The sequence below is a fragment of the Arachis duranensis genome, chromosome 2 (genome assembly GCF_000817695.3).
Source record: "Arachis duranensis cultivar V14167 chromosome 2, aradu.V14167.gnm2.J7QH, whole genome shotgun sequence".
NCBI lineage: Eukaryota > Viridiplantae > Streptophyta > Magnoliopsida > Fabales > Fabaceae > Arachis > Arachis duranensis.
In genome coordinates this window covers 10,370,452-10,388,400 of record NC_029773.3, presented here as the reverse complement: position 1 = coordinate 10,388,400, position 17,949 = coordinate 10,370,452, and the positions used below count along the sequence as shown (strand labels likewise).

At 37.9% G+C, this 17,949-nt stretch overlaps 1 protein-coding gene across 1 annotated transcript; it reads right to left on the bottom strand.

Annotated features, from left to right (window-relative positions):
* Positions 1 to 13,743: 13,743 nt before the first annotated feature.
* LOC107473516 (protein LONGIFOLIA 1-like) lies at positions 13,744 to 17,609 on the bottom strand. Its single transcript, XM_052257742.1, has 5 exons — positions 17,279 to 17,609; positions 15,820 to 17,184; positions 15,459 to 15,651; positions 14,237 to 14,801; positions 13,744 to 13,762 (listed from the first exon to the last, which is right to left on the bottom strand). Exons 1-5 carry the CDS (start codon positions 17,423 to 17,425, stop codon positions 13,744 to 13,746), a joined length of 2,289 nt encoding a protein of 762 aa, XP_052113702.1. The 5' UTR covers positions 17,426 to 17,609.
* Positions 17,610 to 17,949: the final 340 nt, after the last annotated feature.

Below are 17,949 nucleotides of genomic sequence, written 5' to 3'. Positions count from 1 at the left end.
CCAGAGATACATAGGATACAAGAGCTCTAGCTGAGTTCCAAGTTGGTCAGTAGTTTCAGGATAAAGAGGAGGCCGTCTTAAGCGTGAAGATTTATTATTTATAGCATCCACCGTGAGGTTGAGTATAAAGTATTAGAATCCAATCATCGCAAGTACCATAGGAAGTGTAAGTATTTTCGCAATGGGTGCACATGGTTGATTCGGATTGGTCTTCGCCAGTGCACAGGTATTTGGGAGGTAAAACGGTACGACCTCATACTTGTCTGACAACCTCGATATCTAGTGATCACAGGATGCTTGATTATCATGTTATATCGGCTTTCATACTGCATATGATTAAAGCTTATGCTATCATGTCGATTAAGGTACTTCAGAATGCAACAGAGGCACATTTCAGTTTTGGAATGACTTTGACTGGCTATGCAAAAGGCAGCTGCCTAGATTTACGGGGATTGAAAAGAGTCATATAATGAGTTGCCGCACTGGGTATTGGGTGTGCAGATCATAATGTCAAGTAGTATTGCAGTATTGAGGACGAGTCTTGTGCGAATTGGTAGGCAAGTCGATAAGCCATCATCCTATTTTCATCAGCTTTTTTGAAAAATTTCACTGTGTATCTAGGCCTTCCGACATTGTAAGTAGTTGGTTAATGTTGATGGAACTCACTTGTATAGCAAATACGGGAGTACACTACTCATTGCAATTGCTCAGGACGACAATTCCAGCATCATTCCTGTTGCATTCGCACTTGTGGAGGGTGAGAATGCAGAGTCATGGTCGTTCTTTCTATCTCACCTTCAGCAGTATGTAACGCCTTAACCGGGTATTTTAGTCATATCAGATAGGCACAATTGGATCAAAGCTGCATTGGTGGCTCCTAATGGTGGTTGGCTTCCATCTAATACATAATAGGCATTTTGTATCCGGCACGTGGCGGAAAATTCGCATTGATTTTTAAGGGCAAAGATGTGCGGAGGTTTCTAGTGAATGCTGCTTATGCCAAGACTGAGGTCGAGTTTGACTATTAGTTTGACATTCTCTGATCCGAAGACCTTGCAATGTGTGACTAGGCTAATAGGATTGAGTAGGCATAGTAGACTCAGCATCGGGATGAAGGTCGGGGATTCAGGCATATGGCTACTAATATCTCTGAGTGTGTAAACTCGATATTAAAGGATGTAAGGAACATTCCAGTTTGTTCGTTGGTGAAGTTCACCTATGGGAGATTGGCCGAGCTATTTGTTCAGAAAGGAAGAGAGACAGAGACATAGTTAGGAATCGGGCAGCAGTTTAGTCAGTATCTTATGAAGGCAATAGAGGCTAATCTGAAGGCCTCAAGATGTTTCATGGTGACTTTGCATAATATGGATAATTCTGAGTTTACTGTGGTCGAGACCACTCTGACTGGTAGCTTCTCACTTGGCTCTTACATAGTGTCCCTTAGGGACCAGATATATGATTGCGAATATTTTCAGGCATTTCATTATCCATGACGTCATGCCTTAGCATGCTGTGCATACTCACGTTTGAGTTGGGTCACCTATATCCATGAGGTGTATCATCTTAGCTCGGTGTTCAATGTCTATTGAATGAGATTCACACCTCCAATCCCTAAAGGGTTTTGGCCACTGTATTATGGTCCAACAGTCATACCCGATCCCACTAAGAGACATGTGTTTGAAGAGCATTCCAGGACCACTAGGATCCAGACTACAATTGACTCGGACAAACCCAAAACATGTGGGATTTGCAAACTGCCTGACCACACACATAGGAGGTTTCCACAAGGAGGTTCCAACATGGGTTCTACTTCCGCTAGTAATATGTAGGCTTATGTTTATTTAGTGTTGAGTTTTGTTGGGTGTGTCTTCGTTGATTTAATTTAATGATGTGTCCGTTGTAAGGTTTATTGTGTTTTGTTTTTCCACTTAACAGTTAATTTAATTTCATCAATTGGTTTTTGGGTATGTCGCATATGTGAATAGCTGAGTCGATATGTGTTTTGTACCAGACTTATCAACGAAGAGCTGAGTCGTTAAGAGCATCATGATATACGCCTGGGCATACCTCCTAACTGTAGCATCGTCTGCGCTCTGAGGAAGCTCACTGAATATCTCCTGCATCTAACTACACTTCATAATGAATTTGTTGATGTAGTTCGCAGGAGGTAAAACACCTAATAACTCCTTGAACCAAGCCAATGCTGGGCGCCACCGTCGATGTATCTCCCAAAGTCTGTGAGGTATTTGTTGACGTACTGACCATCAATCGGGAGTCATAACTAGTAGGTTACATCCTGTAGCGTAATCGTGCACTCCTTAAATGGCATATGGAAAGTATGCATCTCTAAACGCTATCGTTCAACAAATGCACTCACTAATTGCTCATCCAACCTAAACCATGTCTCATTTGGCCTTGCAAGATGGTATAAATCGGCCATCTACAAGTGCAGTACGACCATATCATCTAGGGAAATACCGTCCTGCCTTCTCATGTTAGTGATACATTGGTGGGCTGTATAAAGGAATATTAAATAATGGATTTCCTAATCCAAAAATGCACTAAATACAAACAAATAATCTTACATGTTCAAATAAACAATAAAATATGAGTTCATCTAAATGGACCTAACACGAAAAACTCTAATAAAAAAGTAACTTTAATGTAAAACATATCACAATCCATCTACCACTATCACTGATACTATTGAGTTAAATTAAATTCTAACTAAACAAATCATCACTATTCAATCTAATATTTGTAACTTACAAATTCTGATAGAGTCTTTAGTCACTAATTTAACTAACGATTATTTTTAATCACTACTCTTACTAAATGACTACTCTAACCACTATTTCTAGTTTAAAAATTCTAATTTCTAACTAACCTTTATAAACAACTACTATAAGTGGCTTAATGCTACTAAGGTTACTAATTTATCTTGAAAAAAAAATCATTCACTAACCTCTTCATGGATGCTACTAGCAATATGGGCGACTCCGTCCAACCGATAAATACGGTTCTCGTCGTCTTCCATTTTTGCAGTATAAATCTTGTGATTTTCTTTCTTCACTTTCTTTAGTTTTGGCATTCTAGGGGTTGGGGTATGGTAAAATGTAATTTGAAACAAGTGAATTCGAATTCTATATATAGGTATATCTAAGCTAAATCAAACTTGGTGGCTTCGATTTACCACTACTGGCCATTGCTCATAAATCAAATTTAATCAATTCAATTTACTAGGGTTTGTTAAATCGAATTCATTCCATCTGATTTACTAGGGGTGTAAAACAATGGGCTTAAATCAAAACACCTTGTATCAGTTTACCAGGGGTCTAAACTATAGGTGCTCAATTCGAATTTTAAGCCTGTGTAAATCGACACTAATAAATTCGATTTACATTGAAGCCTATTAATTCTAAATTTTTTTATTTGATTTAGGATTATAATGGCTAATTTGAACAAAATGAATTTGATTTGTATAGAATTGTGAATGAAGACATGTATGTAATGTTATTTATTTTGAAACTTTCATGTAATATTGGTATGTGTTTGGTTTATGCATGTGTTTTACCCTTAATTTTATATAATGTTATAAGTCGATTTCAACAAACAATGATCTGCCTAATTGTTGTAATGAATAATACAATGGTAACAAAATATTTGAATAACGAGTGAATCCTTATACATCTATGTGTAAAAGGGATTTATGAGAAAGGAAAGAAGTACATGTCCACTACCAAAAAGAATATCGTAGATAATTTGTTTATTGATTTGAGTGTCAGAATATCTTTTATAAATACTCACCTCTTTACTTTTGACAATCCGAATTAAACTTCTTCCACTTAAAGGAGCTGAAGAGCTTTAAATCGATGAGACGAAATTGTTCAGGGGGAGATGAACTAGGACAGGACACAAACTTTCCAAAAGGGAAATGAAAGAGTAAATTCCCAAAAGTGTGTGAAATGATGTCGTTCAACATCTTCTCGACCTTGGCCATCAATCATCCTTGGAATCTATTCTCTCCGGTTAGTGAAGGACTTATCGACGAATCATCACTTTCGCACACTGCCAACAGTGAGAGGTAATGGTTCATGTTGATTCTTCTCTTCTATTTTCGTATTCCGTTGAGCGTTATTGGTACTTATGTGTGAATGAGTCGTTGTATACATAAATGAGCAGTTTAGAATGTTGTGATTGTTAGTGGCATAAATGTTATGGTTTAGGATTTCTGATATGAACCTTGTACCCACTATGATCATAATTTGGTTTAAGTTATAGTCATTAGGAAGTAAATATATGCATTCTTATTACAAATATAGTGTTGATTTCTTGTTCTATGCAACATGGTTGTTTTGCTACAAAATGCCTAATGCTCTTTGATTTTGCATTGTGCTGTAAACTTCAGATGCCTGATCGATTGAAACTTATTTTTCACCATGGTGAAAAGTTTGAGACAGATCCTGGTGGAAGTGTCATCTACACATATGACTTGTATGATGAATGGGTTGGAGTCAATGAAAACTATCTTGACGTGTTTGCTGTAACAAGTTATTATCGGAAATTGGGGTATAACAAGGTTGAAGTATGTTGGTTTTTGGACCCTAACTATGGTTGGAGTTTGGTCTTAGGAGATTGCAAATGGACCAGGATCTTGTTAATATGATCAGGCACTGCCATGAGAATAACAACATCATCTACATCTAATTTGAGCATGGACATTCGGTTCCTGATATAATTGATGTAACAGAGTTGTCCAAGACTGAAGATGATGATGATCATGCTATAGGCTAGAAGGTTAGAATGGAAGGCATGGAAGAAGTTAGAGTAGAAAGGGTTAAAGCTATGAAGAAAACCAACACAATATTAAGTCAACTTGAAGAATCAATTACATTTATCCCAGTCGAACTAAAATCTACTACACCAGCCTACTGCCCCCAGCCCACTGCTCCCAAGCCCACTGCCACCTAGTCTACTACCCCCCAGCCCACTGCCTCCAAGCCCACTCCACCAAAATCCACTGCCCTCAAGATAAATGTCCCCAAACCTTGCTCACATGCCAAGTCCCTTAAATCTCTATTCCAACCAAACCCCATTACTTTCAAACTTATATCTCACAAAGTCTTCTCTCAACCCAACCCCTCAACCAACAATGCACAAACCAAAAGATCTAGTGCATCAAAAAAACAAGACAAGCCTATTAACTTTAAATTCAACACATCTACAAAAATGCCTAGAAGGTATATCATAAGATCACAAGGCTGGAAGAAACAAGTAAACAAAGAGCCAGTTCACTTGAATGTTGATAGCTCATCTGATTATTATAAGTTTGCAAAGGACAGTTTATACAAGCCACACATGCCACTTGAGTGTGTGGACTCAGGTAGTGACAATGATGATGATATTGGTCCTTCCAACGATAGGAGAAAAATGAAGGCTAGCAATGACAATGGCAAAGACAAGAAAAAAGCTACTAGTAATGAAGATATTCTCCGTCCCCCTTCAATGGATGCATTTGATTATGAGAAGGAAGTAGATGATGACCAGGAAGAAGAAAACTTGCAATGTATATAAATTATATTTTTTATTATAATTAATTCCATTTAAGTATAATTACTGATTTTATTCTTTTTTGCCGGTAATGTAATGCATGAATCTGTATGGTAGTATCTTTTTCTAATGATAGTTGAAAATCTGATGAATTGAAGACTCCACCAAATGTTGAAGATGATGCAGACCCAGCTATAAATCTCATCTTCAATGATGCTGCCAAGTTTGGACATGTGAAGTTAGGGCTAGGTATGGAGTTTACCACTAGAGATGCTTTTAAGAAAGGGGTTAAAAATTATATGTTGCAAGAGGATAGAGGTGTTAGGTACAAGAAAAATTACACTACTAGATGTAGGGTGGTATGCAAGAATGAAGATTGTTCTTGGATGGTGTTTTGTTCTTATAACAAACGGAATGGATGTTGACAAATTAAGACTTTAATGATGATCATACATGTGAGAGAACTTTCAAGAATAGATGTGCAACTAGGTCTTGGATAATTGATATACTTGTTAAGAAGGTTAGGAAGCTCCCTACATTTAGACACTGTGAGATTTTTAATTATTTTAAGGCAAAAACTGGAATACAATTGTCTAGGACTACAATTACAAGAGCTTTGGGTGATGCAAGGAAGATAGTGAGGGGTGATGAAGCTGTAAAATATAATAAGCTCAAAAATTATTGAGAGGAGCTGTTGAGATCTAATACGGGTTCAACTACCAAGTTAGGTGTTAGTCCGATGCCTAATAAAGACAGTGTATTTGAAAAGTTTTATGTCTATTTGGATGGATGCAAGAAAGGTTTTGTGGGTGGCTGTAGAGCCTTGGTAGGATTAGATGGAACTTTTTTGAAGACCTATTATGGAGGTTGGTTGTTGTGTGCCATGGGTCAGGACGCGAATAATCATGTATACCCAATTGCATAGGCTATTGTTCATGTTGAGAACAAAGACGACTGGAAATGGTTCTTGGAGCTCTTGCATGAAGATATTGGAGACCAGACAGAGCATGGTTGGTGCTTCATCTCTAACATGCAGAAGGTAACCTATATGGTTCAATTAGAAGCATGATATATAATTTTAAGGACCATTTTGAATTAATGAACACAATTTAAAAGATTAATTTATGTTAATAACCAAAAATTGAAGGACTATTCTTAATTACTTGTGATGATTGTGTAGTAAATAAAGGATAAAAAGGTAAAATCAAATTTTTACATCTATTTGTAAATCAAATAAATTTATATTTTATATAATTAATTCCAAACACTAATTCATTTTAAATTCAATTCATTTCAAATAAAATCAAATCAATTCTAAAAATATTTTGTTGAAAACACACCTTACAAAATTAATATCATTAGCATTTTGCTGATTTGAAGGATTAAAAAGGCTATTTTCCTGAATGTCTGCTATGTTTGGGGTGAACTCATAGTTACTATCACTTGATATATTAAGTTCTGGAGTACTTCATTTGATATATTAAGTTCGGGGTGTCCTTTGTTAACTTAGACTAGTTCTTATAGACTAGCCTTGCTGGATTTGTATAGTATAAAAACTTGATTAGAAACTTGCTGGAGTGGAAATACTGATCCCAAAACTGCATCCATTATCTGTCTTTTGTAGTTTGTAGCAAGATTTATGCTATCAACTGGATTAAATGACAGGAGTTGTTCTTATCATGATATGCTTTCTGATGAGAATGTGATTGAGCTGCTACATTTTCTGAAAATGTTTAATTACGAAATATTGAACTATTGTTATTTCAATCGCAGAATTTAGGAATCCTTAAGAGCACTTCAAATTGGCTTCTGTTTTTCAATTTATTATTATATAACTGGTAAAAGTCAAGAATTCTTCATTTGCTCAGGTGTTTGATTTTGGAAATAGCAACCTGTCTTGTTGAAGGAACTAAGGATGTTATCGGTGAATGTAACATATATTGAATGACTATTTTGTTATCTTGTAGTGTCTGATCCTAGTATTGTGTGAGGTTATGCCAGGTGCACATCATCGCTTCTGTTCGTGGCACTAGTGGCAAAACTTCCAGAAATAATGGAAGGACACACACTTGAAGAGCTTGCTTTGGAAGTGTGTTAAAGCATGATTATCCAGGAATTTAATGGGCATATACAGTCAATAAAGAGGGTGAATAAGAAGGTGTGGATGTATTTAGACAAATTTCCTAAGCAGGTATGGACCAGGGATCACCAGAAGAACTTTCCAAAGGTTGGCAATGTGTGTAACAACATGTGTGAGGTGTTCAATGCTGTTACCAAACCATACAGGTGCAAGCCCGTCTTGACTTTACTGGAGGAGGTTAGGAGGTATGTCATGACTAGTATGGCAAGGAACAAACTTAAACTTTCTAGCCATGTTGGACACTTACCTCCTATTCAACAAAGTAGACTTGCGAAGGAGAGGTATCACAGCAGGTATCATACACCAATGTGGTCTGAAGATGCGGTTGAGGTCATGTTTGAAGTGCATGGTGAACCACATAATGTGGTGGCTCATTTAGGAAACCAAACATGTAGCTGCAGGTCTTGGCAGTTATCGGGTAAGTAATATTTTGTTTTTTTTATGTGTATTACACGGTAGCAAACCTATCCTAAACACTTAATTACTCAATTTTATTGTTTGTCAGGGTTACCTTGTCATCATGCAATAGCTGCAATTTCAGTCATGAATGGTAGGCCCGAGAATTATGTCCATGCATAACTAACAATGGGATCATACAACAAGACTTATGAGTACTATATCAACCCGATAAGAGGCCAAGACTTGTGGGAGACCTCACAATACCTCTATTACTTATCATCTGTAAGAAGCAAGCCCCATGAAAGGCCATCACATTATGCAAGAAAAAAAGATGCACATGAGGCACCTGTTCGGGGGAGACAAGAGCGCACTGCAATAAAATTGAAGAAAAAATATGGCCAATTCACCGACATGTGGAAATGTTGGTCACATAACAAGGAGTTGTAAAATAGTAAAAAAAATAAAAGGCTGATGAGCTAGCAGCTACTATAAAAGCTGCTGAAGATGTTGCAAATGAGGGTGATGCTAGTGCTAAAGGTAAGGAAGGTGAGGTTGTTAGTGCAGAAGGTAAAGCTGGTGCTAAAGGAGGACAAACTGAAATTCAAATAGAAGTTGCTGTTGAGGGGGTCAAGGAGCTGAACAAGAACCTGCAACTCAGATAATAATAATTATAAAAACATTAATCAAAATTAGAGTTTGAATTAATCAATTTGGATTAACTTGTGGAACAGATTAATCTTTAGAAACAAATCCATTTTCTTGTTCATTTAGATGATATGTTTTTGGTTTCATGTTATGATTCTGGACAGTGTCATCATCCATATAATAACACTTTTTATTATCACAAGTCCTTTATCATTATTATTATTAGCATTATGGATGTTATTGTTGTTATTGACATTACAGGCTGCAAAGACTACAAAGAATGCCAAGAAATGGCTTCTGATGACTAAAAGTGAGAGGCACAACAAACTCCCTATCAAGAGGATAACTGCATCCACTACTGCTACTACTGTGGCTGCTCCACATCCAACTGAGATTTCAGGAGAGACTATTCAGGGAGCTAGTGCAGTAACCTCTGGAAAAACTGGCCTCCTTCTTAAAGTTTGTTCCAACCTCAGGATTTAACCCACTGAGAAAAAATGTCTAGCACAAGGTGTAGTCGCCTTTTGAGTTCATGCCATTGTAGTTGAATGCTATGGTTAAATAATGTTATATTTTTTGTAATGTTACTTTTGAAACTTGTATGCATGGCCTTTGATGTTGTTATGGCCTATCATACTATCACAATGTACTTTAACTCAAACAATACTTGTTTCATGCTCCAGAAATGTTATGTTATGTTGAATTAAATTCATATTTAGTTTTGTTGCATGTTTTGATTCATCTCTTTTTGGTTTAATTGATCATAATTTTAGCAGAATAAGTGCAGCATCAAGAGTTGAACTCATGCAAAATTAGTATTTCATTTCATTGCATTTTCATCAAGACATTACATACCACTTAAGAAATTTAAAATTTCATATCATAATCATCATTTATAGACTATAAACCCCAACAAGCTAAAACCTAAACACACACCAAAAGTAACTACAAAATCCAGTAGCACCATTGTCATTATCTTCAAGGTCTTAACATCACTCTCCAAGCTTGTCATCCTCCAATTGAACTCATGCAAAATTTCTTGTGGAATGGGTGTTGCACAAACTGGTTCTTCAAATCTATCAGCCCAGCGGAAGAAGGTACAATAGATTTCATACTGCAAAGTAAAAAACGTAGGTGAATCCAAACTCAAAGTGAAGCCATCTTACCATTTTCTTTAGAGCCACAACCTTACCACATAGTTTGGACAATCAAAAAATGGTCTACGATGAGTGCATATTTTATACGCTTTTTGCCATCATGTTCATATAGTTTTCATTATGTTTTGTTTAAGTCTTATTATATTTTCATAGGTTTTAGTACTAAATTCATATTTTTAGATTCTACTTTGAGTTTGTGTGTTTTATGATGATTTCAGGTATTTTCTGGCCGAAATTGAGGAGCTCTGGAAAAGGTCTGATTCAGAGACAGAAAAAGAACTACAGATGTTGTCGAATTCTGACCTCTGTGCACTCGAAGGAGCATTTCTGGAGATACAAAAGTCCAAAAGGTGAGATCTCAACGGATATGGAAAGCTAACATCCAGAGCTTTCCAGAAATATATAATAGTATATACTTTTCTCTGGAAATGAAGGTCCAAAACTGGCGTTCAACGCCAACACTTCACCCTCTTCTTGGCGTTGGACGCCCAAAAGGGAGCAGCTAGCATCCAATGCCCAAAAAGAAGTCCAAAGCTGGTGTTCAACGCCCAAGAGGAGTCCTAGGACGTGGAGACACCTTAGCTCAGCCCAAACACTCACCAAGTGGGCTCGAAAAGTGAATTTTCGCACAACGAGACTAGTTTATCATATTTTTGTAATTCTTAGTTATCATATTAGTATATATAAGAGAAGATCACCCTTATTTAGGATTATCTTCCACCCCCATTGTATTTTCGAACATCATTATGTACAGTATGAGTCACTAACCTCTTAGGTTAAGGTTAGGAGCTCTGCTGATTCTTATGAATTAATAATATCACTATTCTACTTCAATCTATGCTTGATTTTATTCTAAGATGTATCTTCATTCTTCATCCTAATGAATTGGGAGTGTAACTTGACCGTCATTCCTATTCACATGGGTTCTTGCGAGTCCTTGACGGGATAGTACTGAACCACAAACTTTATTATACATCTCTTAGACGGCTAATCCACGACTTCGTTGGGGACTTCTCGAGACATCAGTTCAGCCGAGGTACGGGGCGATTAGAGCCTTTGTGGTATAAACTAGAATCCAAGGAGCAGCATTCTCTGATCCAGAAGATCTGACCTTGTCTGTGGCGTTTTGAGTAGGATCACCAAGGGAACGAACTGCTAGAGCTTCACCCTCGTTCATATTGGATGACCTCTGATCCGACGTTTGATCTGAAGCAGAGGAGATTAATGACCACTAACCCGGTGTTAATCATTTACAGTCTGCCATGGAATGAATCAATTAGAAGTTGGAGTAGATGGTGAGAAAAGCTGATCCAGAAGGAAGAAGCATCTTTGAAACCTCAACCGTTCTCATACCATCGATTTCACACCTATCTAGTAACGTTTTATTTATTTATTCTGTTTTATGTGTTTTTTCACAACAATCATCTTTTCTATCCGCTTGACTAAGATCTACAAGGTAACAATTGCTTGTTCAAACCAACAATCTTCGTGGATCGACCCTCACTCACCTGAGGTATTACTTGGATGACCCGGTGCACTTGCCGGTCTATCTGTGTGAATATTGCGGAGCCAATTTTGTGCACCACTCTACCAGGATTCTCTACCATCGTTGAGTACTTCATCATTGTCTGAAGCTCGCAGTTGCAGAAAATGACATTCTTACCTCCCCTATTGCACATTCCTTTGCTGCTATAAGGTCTCCCTACAATATTGTTCCTACTTGAACTAATTTGGCTTATCTCCCCACCACCCATCATCACTCAGGCAGACGAGAAAACAAGATGAACTGAAAGATAGCGGAGAGGTCGAAGAAGAGAAGAAGACAGCAGAGAGGTCGAAAAAGAGAAGACAATAATTTGAGGATTAGGGCTTTATAATTGAAAATGGACTAATTTGGGTATTAATAAGCAATTTCAGATACAAATTTGAATCAAATTCAAGCTTGGTACACATCAGCATACAACTAGAATGTCCACATGGCACGTTCCACATCATCAACGTTTAGACGACACTTTTGCTTGGGACTAACGGAGATGCACTTTTTCGAATTTCAGGGATTTAATTGGTCATTTTTAAAAGTCAAGGACTAAATTAAATAGTGATTTGAAATTTAGGGACCATTTTGGGCATTTACTCGAAAATGAAGAGACATGTGTTAGTGTTTCAGAACTTGTTGGTGACTTCCTATTGAGAAAAGGGGAAAATTTTATCCTTACTCTAGCCATAATTAATGCAAATTTTGTTTTATAATAAGAGTAAATACTCAAATTTGTCCATGAAAGATTATTCATTTTTTAAATTGGTTCTCAAAAAATTTTTTTCAATCAAATTCGTCTTTTAAATATTTTAAGTTAGTCATATTAAGGGTTTGTCGCTGACTAATAAATTGTTGTATACACAAAATAAGATTGAATCCAACACTTACTTAAACGAACTAGTCAACTAAGTACTAGACCAAACCAATTTGATTTTATTTATTTATTTTTAATGTATCAAAAAATTAATATATTTACACATAAAATAAGACTAAATTACCAAAATTGACCATAAAAAATTATGATGCTGACAAATCTGACCATAAAAAAATTAAAATTAACTTATAACCATGAAAGATAAACTCTAATAGATAAAACTAATCAAACTCTAAAAAATTATAAAAAAAATTCTAAAATACCCCCTGAAAACTAACCGGCCGCAAACATAAACCTTAATCAAACCTCCACCTCTGATCCGTCCATGCTACCACCACAGCATCCCAACCTGACCATATAGCCTCCATATCAATGTTATGTCCCTCACTCATTGTTACCCCACTTCAATCCAACCCCAAAAAATCATATGATTTTCTCATATTGCTTTTCTTTCATCTATATATGTGCTCTCTCTCTCTACACTCTTCACTTTTTACACCCAAAAACAAATATTTTTCAATCTTAAGCCTAATTAATCATTATTCTCACTTTTCCTTTTCATGATGTTGCAATCTCTCTAACCACCAATTTTTTTCCTCTCCAATCTTCCACCTCCAATCTCCAATTCTTCCTCTGCAATAGCGGGTGGAGTTGTTTGTGATTCTCTCATTTGAGAGTTTTGATCACATAAACTTGCTACGAATCTGAGTTTGCAGTTTCGTCTCCTTCACATTCTTTTTCGAATTGATCAATTATTGAAGTGCAACATTAGAAAATGTTCCTATTTATTCAGATGACTCTGATTTGTAGTTGATTTTCAGTTCCAGTGAAATTTGAATTCGCGAAGATTTTGAATGCATAAGGGAATTTTGCAATGAAGTTTAAGATTTTGCATTAATTTTTGCCAATATAAACGAATCTGAATCTTAGAAGTGTTTGTGCTCTTAACCTCAGTCTCAGCCTCATGGATTCAATTTGTTCGATCTTGCAAGTGGAGGACAAAAACAGAGAAAAAGAAAATTAGAACTTTAGATTTGTGATAATGAAAAAGATTTTCAGAAATTGGGTAGAATAGAATTTGAATTTAGAATTGGTTAGGTTGAATTAGAGAAAAAATTTGATAAAATTTTATAATATTTTTTAAATTTAAATAATTTTATCTACTATAATTCACCTTTCATAATTATAAGTTAGTTTTAATTTTTTTATGACCAACTATATCAATGTTATATTCTTTTGTAGTCAGTATTAGTATTTTAGTCCATAAAATAAAGGGGACAGCGATTTATCGTCAGTTATTGTTTAAAACATTAAATCTTAAAAGGAGATGAAAATGTTGCTGCTCTAGCTGAATGTATTTTTCGAGTTGTACAATCAAATTGTTCTGTCCCTTTTAAAACGGGAACCTCAAAGTCCCAGAAAGCTGCAAGCTACTCCATAATTATAATCTGTAGGACCTCCTGTTTGCCAATGACCAGGATTAGGAAAAACAACAAATTCATACTTACTAGTTAAAAATGGGTAAAACCACAAGATTAAGGAAAGAAAATTATATTCTGGTCTATAGTAGTTCACTAGGTAACAAAAAATGATTAAGCAATGTTATTGTCCTCTGCCACTTCATTATGCAACTTTTTCCATTTTCATTCTTCTAATCCGTCCACGGCAGCATTTAATTACAACAATCCAATGCTTCTTTGCTACACATCAGACTAGAAAAGAAAGAACAAGAAGAAAACAAAGAACATTCTCCCTGAGATTATCTTAAATTTCATATTTAAACCTTACTAATTCGGTCATTAACAAATTAAAAAAATAATTACGAAAAAAGCAAGCGCGCAAAATTTTAAACAAAGCGTGCGACTCCTTTTCTTTTCCTTTTCTCGTCTTTTTTTTTTTCTCTTTCTTTTTTTTTCTTTTTTTTTTCCGGAAGCGCAAAAACTCTGTTACGTTGGGAGGAAGCACACGTGGCTAACTCTCGTATGGTCTCGCCAATCAGGTCCTTGAACACGAGCCGTTCGATGTCCAGCACCATATCTCCAATCTCCACCGTCCATTCCCCCCAACCTTCAACATCCTCCGCCATGTCCTTCCTCAAAACCCCGCATATAACCTCAAACATGTCCTTCTCCGACCACTCCTCCTCCTCCTCCCTATCTCCTCGTATTCTCCTAAACTCCGACCATACCCTCTGCCTCTCATCGCCACCGAACGCCACCTTCCATGGCGGAAGCCGACGATGCCGGGACAAGATATCACGGACCGTGTCGAACACTAACCGCCTCTGAATTGTTGAGGCCTTTGAGGTGTCTTTTCCCTTTAGAATCTGCTGCTTCTCTAATAAAGCGAAAACGTCGCCGTTCTCGGGTAGGTAAGTGCATGCCTTCAGGATTTCTGACACGTAAGAGAAGTCGTTGTCCTCTGTTGCATCCTCCGACTTGGCTTCGCTGCTGCAAAATGCCGCACTCCACATATCATCTTCCGACTCCGCCGCCTGATCTGTAATAACAAATTTAAACAGTTTTAGAAGTTAATCAACTAATGAAAGGAATTAATTGAGTGATTAATTAGTTAATTAGGAACAATATTGCTGGTTTTTTTTTTTGTTTTGTTTTTTGTGGAACGTCGAGCTCCGTAGAGTAGAGTGTTCACTATTCAGGCCAAGAGGGAGTTCGGTCCCACGTGAGTGTGTACCGTATACGAGTGGAAAGTAGCATGCACCGTATTATCTGTGCTAAAAGTGAATGAACCAACCGAGTACTGCCACGTTAGTAGCACTGATGTGAAATGATTGGTCCACGTAGGCAGAGAACAAATCATCCACTGTTCTTGAATTAGCATCTCTGAATCAAAGCTTGGTCAATTTTATAGCATGTTTTGTTTTCCACCTAATTGTACTTGTTGCAATCGGGAATGGGAAGCACGAGGATAACACTTAACAGAGATAGGTATGGGTGCTTAAAAACGACGCATAAGCATGTGTTCATTTAGCATAGGTCCCCAACTTTGGCTATGAAAAAATACGTCATGGGTAGACCTCTAGACACCAAAGATTAAACAAATTAACCTATTACGTAACCCAAATTAACAAAGTAATGGCTGTATCAAATTATATGAATCACATGAAGACACTACTACTAAAGTTGTTACACTCACCTTTGTAATCAATGCAGCGTTTTGTGATTGGGGAAGGTAAACACCACTCGTCCCTGTAGAAGGACGAGTCAAGAACCGATACGGGACTGGGTTGCAACTCGTTCGAGGCCGTCATTTCCGCTATGCTGTTCAGCAACTTGTCACACCTGTCCAGTAAATTCCTCCCTTCTTTGTACTCTTCCAATCTGTACCTCTACACTCCCAAAAAAGTAATTAAAATTAAAAATAATTAATTCCAAGAGAAAACCGAAATCATTATTGTCATTGACGAACAGTAATTTTCTTTAGTTAAAGTAGAAAACTATTGTAATATGTAAATGAATAATTGATTTTCATTAACAGTAAATTATAGTTATTTTACCTCTGTGTCTGTATGCGAGGAAGTGCTGAAGCTACTCTCTGAAACTGTGGAAGATTCATCCTCTGCCACAGTCAACACCTTCTCGTCCTTCTGATTAATCGGTTTTCTCATTCTCGGAGAATGAACCGGTGTGGTTCTTCTCGAGTTTACTCTCGGCGACTGAACCGGAGACACCTTTCTCGAATCAAACCCGTCGTTATAATACACTCTACTGTGGTGATGATTCTCCGCTGCGTTCGGCGCTACATTCCTCCGGTTCGGACTCCTGCAAACCGGCGGCGATCTCGCGTTTCTACTTCTCCGGTCAACCTCCGGCTGACGTTCGTTCCGACGAGCCCTCGGACTAGACCGGACGCTTGAATTCGGAGGAGACTGGCTACCAGTTCTTCCGGTTCGGTTGGATCGAACCGGTTTAATCACAACAATAGGAGAATCGTTCTTCGTTCTTCCGCCATCTAGAACGAAGTTCATGTGATTGTGATTGTGATTGTGATTATAGTTGTTGTTACCGTTACTACGATTTGCGTGATTCTTCGAATGCAAGAGTCCTTTAAGCTGCAAAGCCTCCAAGATATGTTTCAGGGTTTCTAGATCCTTCGAAGGCTCGTCGATTCCTCGCATCCTCAGCCTCCTCTCGATCTCGCCGTAGATCGAAACGCTGCGTTTCGGTACCTCAGGAAAGAAATCCGCGGAGTCAAAGAAGCTCTTCTTCTGCACCATCGTAACCACTCCCCTGTTCCTTGCATTGTTGTTATAGTTCTTCTCTCCCTTCGCGTTGTTGTTGTTCCGTGCACCCTGCTCCACCGGATCTGAACCTGCATTGTTGTTCAGACCCTCGGAAACAATCCCCTGCGGCTGAGTGTACTGTTGCCGTTGCTGCACCTGCTTGAGGTTCAGCTGAAAACCGTTGCTGTTAGCGGCGTCGAAGAATCGGTTGAGATCTCTGGAGGCTCTGGACTCGGAAGCGGATCTTCGGAGCTCAGGTTTCTTATTGGGCCCTGAATCAGAGTCTGGGCCCGGTAAGGACTCCAGGCCCATGAGCCTCGCGACGACGCTGGTGGAACGGCGCTGTAACTGTATCTCTGAAGACAGTTTCTCGCCTCGGTCGTCTGGATTGAGGTTCGGGGAGAGGCTCAGGCTCGGGGAGCTGGTTCGGGTCCTGCTATCTAATGAGAGCCTCGGAGCCTCCCTTGAGAACTTCCACGTGGACCTCGTCCCTTCCTTGAATTCTAGAACCGGCAGAGTAGTAACCGTCGTAACTGTGTGCTCTCTCGCTGGACTCTGTTTCACGCGCTCTGGTGATGGCGTTGCTGGACGCGCCGGTGAAGCCACGTGGTTCTCCGGCTCTGGTGAGGAATCCGGTTGCTGATAAAAAAATGTACATTTTGAAATATGAGTTAAAATGAGGAAGAAAAAGTAACGGAAAAATTTTTTTATCCAGGTTTGGTGAGTTACTTACCGGAGGAGGGAGGCGTTTGGCGGAGGAGATGCGTTTTCCGGCGAGAATCTGGTGGCGGTCGAAGATGTTAAGGAAGCCAGCCATGCACCCCATTTGCTTGTGAATGTGCTTGTCGAGGTTCTGTTCTCTCACTATGGTACTCGTCATTTTGCTCTCTATTTTTTCTTCTGCGTGGATCTTCTTGCTTTCGCTCACTATCACACTTTTTTTTATGGTGATATGTTAATGTCAGGCCTTCGTATTCTTCCACATCCTTGTTCACTCTCTTTTTCTCTCTGCTTTCTCTCTCACTCTATGCTTTCTCTCGTTCCTTCACTCTCTATCTCTATTGTGAGAGAGCTCTTTTATCTGAGACTCCCGCTTTTCTGGTCTTTAAAAGGGTGTTGAATGGGGGGTGACTGAAATGACGTTTAGTTCCCTTACTTTTTGTAGAATGTCTAATGTGTCCTAAACCTAAATCATTTTCGCTCTTGAATTTTCTTAACGAGATTGCTTTATAACTTTTTACTATATAAACTCTTGTATCATCTGTCTATATCATAATGAGTATTGGGAGGCCATTTCTAACATTTGAATTAAAAATGTCCTAGTTTGAGTTTAAAGTATCTTTTATTTAGACTAAACTTATATTTATTGTTATTCTATATATTTAAATTTATATTTTTGTACAT

Bases quoted from the DNA above. Each gene is read 5' to 3' on its own strand.
- LOC107473516 (XM_052257742.1), bottom strand. From the start codon at position 17,425: ATGACGAGTACCATAGTGAGAGAACAGAACCTCGACAAGCACATTCAC. The intron at 15,652-15,819 runs GTAAAATAACTA...TTGGGAGTGTAG, and splicing joins CCTCGCATACAGACACAGAG to AGGTACAGATTGGAAGAGTA. The intron at 14,802-15,458 runs GTGAGTGTAACA...TTGTTATTACAG, and splicing joins ACGCTGCATTGATTACAAAG to ATCAGGCGGCGGAGTCGGAA.